Below are 7,168 nucleotides of genomic sequence, written 5' to 3'. Positions count from 1 at the left end.
ATCTTTGCCGAGGCATTTGACTTTCATAAGAAGCACTTCAGGAGTTTCATCATGTGCAAGGTTATTATGTGCTTGACAAGAAATGTTCATTTGTTTATATTAGATTCATATTATTGATATAAGCATGGAATAAAGAGAAGCTAGTGTAAATATACATTTAGAGAAAAGGCAACAAGAGATACATATCCTCTTTTGTCTCTCTATTGTGTTTAAGAGAAAAAGGAGCATAAGGAGAATAAGGAATGAAAAACGAGACTATTGAACCCTACATCTTGCTCTTTCAAATTTTTATTTTGTGTACACAAGGATAACAAGTTTAGCGAACGACTAATACTGAGTGTATGTGCTCCATACCATGAGGCTTACTATTGGCAAGAAAAGACTATAATCTTATCTCTATTATTTAAACGGAGGTAGGCAAAACAATGTGGATGACTAGGGAGGACAAAATTATGCTAGAGAGTGGAATGACAACATAGTTACATAAACTACATAGATATAGACCACTAGGTTTTGTATCAAATATAGATCACAAGAGAGATTACAAAGGCTGTTGTAGCATAATAGACAACCCTTTACAAATGATAATATTATGTCTAATGTAACCCACTAGATAGTGTTAGTGGTATATTACTAATCATGAGCATGTTAGGTAAGGATGGGCTAGTTTCTTAGTTTTCCCACAAAATTTTAAACATGAAGCTACATACAAATTTCATTTAGGCCAATTTGTCACCTCCACACACACACACACACATCTACAAGGGCTCCTTTGGTATGTTACAAGCCAATGGCCATATACACTTCACACAACCTTGTTTTATTTTTATTGTTTTGCCTACCTCCGTTTAAATAAAACAAGGCCATATAGCAACTTCACACTTCACACTTCACTCGAGTGAAGTTTAATTTGCCAACTTTTGTTATCATGTGAAATGAGCAAATAATGTTTCCTTGTGTATCACTTGTGTACTACTTGAAATTCCTAGATTGACGTTAAATACTCTTGCTCATTGCAATGATCACATAAATTGTATCTATGATTTCTTAAGTTCTTAGCACACCACCTAGCTTTTATCAAGTCTCCATAGAACTTTGGTTTTTTACCATCGTACAAGCAGAGAAACAGGTGCAATGGAATCAATGGTTAATTCATTTTCATCATAAAGGAATACACAAACGCTACCCTGGAGAAGTCATATTCCATTCAAGATCCTGGAATGGTGGCTCCTAGTATATACGTCAGACCATTCATTACTTTAAATCCCTTGCATCCGATTTGTTGATATGAATTCCTTTGTACTCATAAAATGTAACACTCAAATGATAATTAGATCGAAAGCAGAGCCTTTGTCATACTCGTACGCTCAGCTACGGATTAGACTTTTTCCAGGTCGTTTATCTGCCCTTTAGTCTTTATGTTGACCCTATACTTGCTAACATGGAATTGTTCATCAGAGCTGCATTGCTGCTACACAGTGGACATGTATTACTATATCTATTGAATGGTGCCTACAAAATCGAAGGCCACGTATGTTTCAACATAAGGCAGTCAAACATACTTAAACAAATGTTAGAAACTGTGATTGGTCAAGTACAATCAAACAACTTGCTTGAACTAGGATAAGGGAACAACTCAAGAAACAATAGGATAAATCGGTGGCCATTAGCACTAACAGATAGGTAGCTTTCATGCGGGCATCAAGGCAACAAGCCAAACACAAATAAAGAACTTCCATGTCTGCATTCCTGGCAACAAGGCAATTCATTGCAAAGATGACGTGATGCTTGCTGTATGCATATTGTACATTCTCACTTCGATGCAAGATGGTAATAGATGGTCGGTCGGTTGGTATACATAAAATCCATGTCAGGCATAAGCTCCCAGCATTTACTTAAATTCAATCCTACCCCCCACATTTCTCATGATTTCATTGTTGGAGAAATTGTATGCGAGGGCCATTGGTCAGGTAAACCCAATGAAGGAAACTGTCTGGAAATGCATGCAAACATGGCCCGTGAAAAATTCCCAATGAAGGAAACTGTTCGCAGAAATGCATGCAAACATGGCCCGTGAAAAATTCCAAGACTCCATGTGTGCTAATAAAGCTGGGTTGGTGATGAAGCACAACCTCAGAAGACACACAAAATCATTCTTCTAATGACATCCATCAAATCTTTCTGGGCCGGAGCTTCTGTTGGAGTCTCGGTTTTGTTGGCCTTTTCAGACTAGCAGGTTCAGTTTCACCCTGTGAGGCAGACAACATCCACTCTGCTTGTGAGGCTTGATTTAGGGCTTCCCCATTCTTGAAAAACCACACACCATCTTGTCGAACAAAGTGGCTTTTCTCCTCTAGCATTTTTCTGTCGCCCACTGGTCCTTTCTTGGTACCATAAATAACTCGGAAAGTAACATAAGACTGCACAAAACTCATGAAAACTTGATAAGTGGAGGATCTTCCAAAAATACCTGCCATCAGCAGGTAGCATGACAATATATCCTCAACTTACTTCATGGTCACTAACAATCTCATGATTTGTAATGTCAAGCTTGTAAAAGTTCAGCCTTTCACAAGTAGCCTGTACAGCTGCAGCCAAGTCGTCTGCAAAATACCATACTCAGAATTCTCTTTGAATGCAAGGGCTACTGACATCAGGCGCAGCATGGCTGAAGTTGAGAATGTTAAGAACCTTGAAATCAATCTTACCTCCCCAATCTGGATTCTCAGGATGTGTTGTCTTCACAACATATCCAATAAGTCCCCGCGTGTAGGCACTGAACCGTGCCTCTGCCAATCAAAACAGCACAGCTCAGTGAGCTTGATTGTTGGAGGTATAAGATACAATGACCATTATCAAGATTGCTGCATGACCATACATATGCAAAAATTTGGGCATAATGCAGGATCAGGTGAAGGACAGACAGAACAGAAAAGACTTTTCACTGCACAGCCACAGGTGAAAAACTAGGCACCATGTTACAGAGCTTTGTGGCTCTGCTTAGTGCATAATGCAGGATCAAAATAAGGGGAGGAACAGAAGACACTGGCACGCTTACTCAGAGCAGACTAGTATTTGCATCTTGACATGTGCACAGGCCGTGCCTTACATTAGTGCAAAATGCAGAATCAAACAAAATACAGAACAGACGGTGTTGGCATACTTACAAGAAGAAAAATAGTGTAACATGGTCCAATTGCACAATGGAAAAATATGTAAAACCTCTGGCTGTCATTCGTGAATAATGCAGGATCAAATAACAGACAGAATAGAAGCCATTAACAGACTTACTCGGAAGACAATACGATTTTAAGGAAAACGTTCATATTGCTGAAACTGTAGCTTGCATTCCTGCATTATGGAGGATCGATTATGAGACAGAATGGAAGCCGTTAACATACTTACTAAGAACAGAAACGCCATCGGGTTCCACGGCTTTTCCATCATGGAAAGGAAAGCAGCAATCGGTGTAGGAAAGCCTCAAGTCCCCGCCACCGCAGGGGCAAGCAACGCTGCTCTGCTTCCCGTCACCGTCTTCAGCTGGTGATAATTTCTGGCTCTTTTGCGGCTTTCTTGCTGCTGTCGGTTCGCCGAAACCTTTCCGAGGTGCGAGAGAAGTCGCAGTGGCACGAGAGGTGCCGGCCTCATTGTCCTCGTCCTTCTGCGTCAGGAGCTCTCCGAAGCCTTTGGAGGCTGCTGCAGACAAGAAGAAAGGGGGGAGAGGTGCCTGCTGATGCCGGCTCCATCTGCGGACAGGGAGACTTGGGGAAGGAGAGCGCAAGGAGAGAGTGCAGAAATGGTGAGGAATAGAAAGAACTCGCTCCTGATGGAAGATATTCATGTCTCCTCTCTCTGGTAGATGGATCAATTGCTATTTGCCTCTCGTACTTATATACCAATACAAATACTTTCAACTTTCTTTACACATTCTAACTCCGGTGGACTTAGATTTTGAAATTAATAGAACATCCTTTTGCTGAAATAAAATTTTTGACACTAAACCTCGATTTTTTGTAAACCTTGCATGCAAGGGGAGTGTGGCTCTCGCTGCCTCCCTCTCTCGCTCACCTGCCTTCCCTCAGTCCCCTAGCTTGCCTATTCATGAGCAACCTACACATGTGTGGAGGATTTGGAGAAGGTGTCACACACACACACACACACACACACACACAATTTCTTTAACATGTGTTTTTGAGGTGCCCATAGAAAGGAGAACCACATAAGGACAATCAAGTGGATCAATGATGCCTTGAGGGTGGCATAACTCACATGTATCTTAACTACCCCAAGTGAAAGGCTAGCACAATCAATGCCATAGTCCTCTCTGTACCTCTCACTCTCTTTGGAGTAGCGATGATAAATGATGAAGACCAATATAAGCATCCCTAGATCCTCCATTGCTAATGGATTTATAATAGGATAAAAGAACGTTAAGAAAAGGAGAAAGAGAGCCATGTCTAAGCTAACATTGCAACACGAGCGATTTACCTCATTACATCTAGTGTAGAGGGTGCCACCATGGCTCCCCAAACGACAAAGGAGGACAAAAGGGTGCAGCTCAAAAAAAAAAGGAATATCCCAATGTGGAATGACAGTTAGAGATAATAGAAAAAGTCAAGAAATGGGTACAACAGCTTAGGTAGTAGAACAAGGACTTGAAGTCGCTTTTGATATAATTGCTGTAGGTTTGTCTAACATGGCAATTGTCTCACCCAACACATAAGCACGATGTGGAGAGACCATTTTCAAACCCAACCAACATAAAATAAGCCAGAGTTTGACAAATGGTAGGAAAAACTATAGCCATACCAACCATTGGTTCGAGTGCAATGAGGTAAAACTTGGCTTTGTTGCTATATAACACTTTCATGACCTTGTCGTAGGGTAAATAGAGAAACTGTCAACTACCACCTATAGATGTTGTAGGGTGAATATATGTGTAACCTTTAATCCTCTCATGTATGCATCGATTGTTCTTATTCTGGTAATTGTTGTTCAACCTTGTCAACTAACCTTCCCAATGGATTGTTCCATTTATTAGCTCTATTTCCACTTTGATTTCCTAGGGCCAAATATTGGAATTCTAGCCTTCTCTTTTTGTCCTCTAATAATTTGGTAGGACCTATTGCCATCTCATTGGAAGTGATCGCATTCTTATGGAACACTTGAGTCAACTCCTATACCTATTCATTATCCTACTTTCCCCTTTTTAGTCTCTTCCTAATGTGTCTTTGCTAGTTTATGGTTGAAAAATCCATTCCAAAGATTTCTTGATGATACAAAGCTAGTTGCTAGTTTAACTTTTGCAACTTTAGTTTTTGCACATTATTCTTTCATTAATTTATTGGAAATCTTTCAATTCTATTCATGATGATCATGAGATTCAAATATAGGTGGTTCCTTTTTTTTTTTTGGTAAGAAGGATAAAAGTAGACATCATTTCCATGATGGTGACATGGTGCAAGTGCTTTGGAGGATTCTCCTAGTTCATTATTCTTTGTATCCTTTCACAATCAAAGTGGAAAGATTGGCAATGACAACATAAAAAATCTACTAGTGGTATAAATGAGGAGGTAAAGAAAGTTAATATAATTGATGAGAGGGAAATCTAGATCAAGAGGATGTGAAACATTAGAATGAGATTGAGATCTCATCATGAGACCATTGCTCTATATAAACGACCAATCATGATAGAATAAACTTTAGGCTACATTATACTTCATCGACACTTCATGATCCGCTTTCAAGTTGATCATGGTCACCAAGTGTTAACACTTAGAGTTTGGTTAATAACAACATAAGACATCGAAGCACATCGCTTACAACTTCATCAATTTACCGTTCTTTCTTAATAGCATGATAAGGAGAGCTATTGATCATTTATGAAATGGTAAGATCCAATATCGTGATAGACTAGTCTATGATCACCTCTCACACGAAGGGGATCTTCTTCTAATACACCTGATCAATAGAGCCTTGTGCAAGGGATTGCATCTAGTTTGGCAACCAATACTATTGTACTTGCTCACAAAGCAAGAGGTCCAATAGAGCTGATAAACTATCAAATGATCATGCTTGGTGACTTATTGGTCAAGGTTTTGGGTTCTTTCCTTGAGTATGAGTTGAATGGGGTGAGAAACATGAGCACAAATTAGTTAAGCAAGATAGCTTTAGACATGGATATACCATGCTTGAACATATCTTTACTCTATATGTCATCATTGAGTAGGGCCAAGCAAATAGAAAAAGGATGTATTAATGCTTTGTAGATTTTTCAAGGCATTTGGCACAACATCATGGACCAAACTCTTATGCAAACTTTACATTCTAGGATTATCCTAAGGATGGTATGGGGATATTCACATTACATGAGCAATTGTCAAGTAGGAAAAAGTGACAATTGGAATATTTGACATTGTTTAGAGCATGATTAGTGTGGAGCATGGCTGTGGCCTCTTGCCCACAATCTGATTATACATTGGTAAGGCGACTGCTTTTATTAACATGATTGGAGGAGTGAGATCACCATTGGTAGGACTCTTAATTTTGATCCTACTAAATGTGGGTGACATTGTGCTAATATTTTATTCTATTGAGAGACCACAACATCATCTTGATGGCATAAATGATTCCTTCAAAGAGAGGGATCTCAAGGAGAACCAATGGAATACCAAAATCATGATTGCTAATACCTCAACCAATTGGATTGCCATTTTAACACCACATTTAATCTAATAGAGCAATATAGATGTGATATCATTCTATGTTCACATTGAGATCACCTTCTTGGGTCCAAATTCTCCATGGCAAGAGTTTCCAATGCTAGGCTCACCTAAGATTTTGCAAACTTGTAATTCCTACAGAGGTAGTGTGTCTATAAATTTCCAAGAACCATACACAAAGATATGGGTCTTTGATTCTTACTCATCCAACTGTCATGTATGTAGCCACTTTTTGAGGCCTTACTATCAATAGTGGATGTCAAAAGATGGAGAGAATAACGGTGTTGATGATTTCTAGTACAATACATAGCAAACTATTTATACCACATGAGATTCTACTAATAGAGCTAGCTATTACCTCCATGGTGGTTAAGGCCCTCTTTTAGATAATCATGTACATTCATAGACTACAAGAGCTAACTCCAACATGTATCCCTAGCTAGAAA

At 39.3% G+C, this 7,168-nt stretch overlaps 1 protein-coding gene across 1 annotated transcript; it reads right to left on the bottom strand.

The window, feature by feature from the left end:
• Window positions 1-1,725: 1,725 nt before the first annotated feature.
• LOC148016996 (uncharacterized) lies at window positions 1,726-3,873 on the bottom strand. The gene is made up of 4 exons (XM_087663310.1): window positions 3,406-3,873; window positions 2,709-2,789; window positions 2,512-2,603; window positions 1,726-2,420 (listed from the first exon to the last, which is right to left on the bottom strand). Exons 1-4 carry the CDS (start codon window positions 3,839-3,841, stop codon window positions 2,172-2,174), a joined length of 858 nt encoding a protein of 285 aa, XP_087519436.1. The 5' UTR covers window positions 3,842-3,873; the 3' UTR covers window positions 1,726-2,171.
• Between the last annotated feature and the right edge of the window lie 3,295 nt (window positions 3,874-7,168).

The sequence above is a fragment of the Lygodium microphyllum genome, chromosome 22, assembly GCF_053477565.2.
Source record: "Lygodium microphyllum isolate KBCC chromosome 22, Lygodium_microphyllum_v1.1.10, whole genome shotgun sequence".
Classification (NCBI taxonomy): Eukaryota; Viridiplantae; Streptophyta; class Polypodiopsida; order Schizaeales; family Lygodiaceae; genus Lygodium; species Lygodium microphyllum.
Note: the sequence above shows the minus strand (reverse complement) of the source record. Positions and strands in the feature narration are given on the sequence as shown.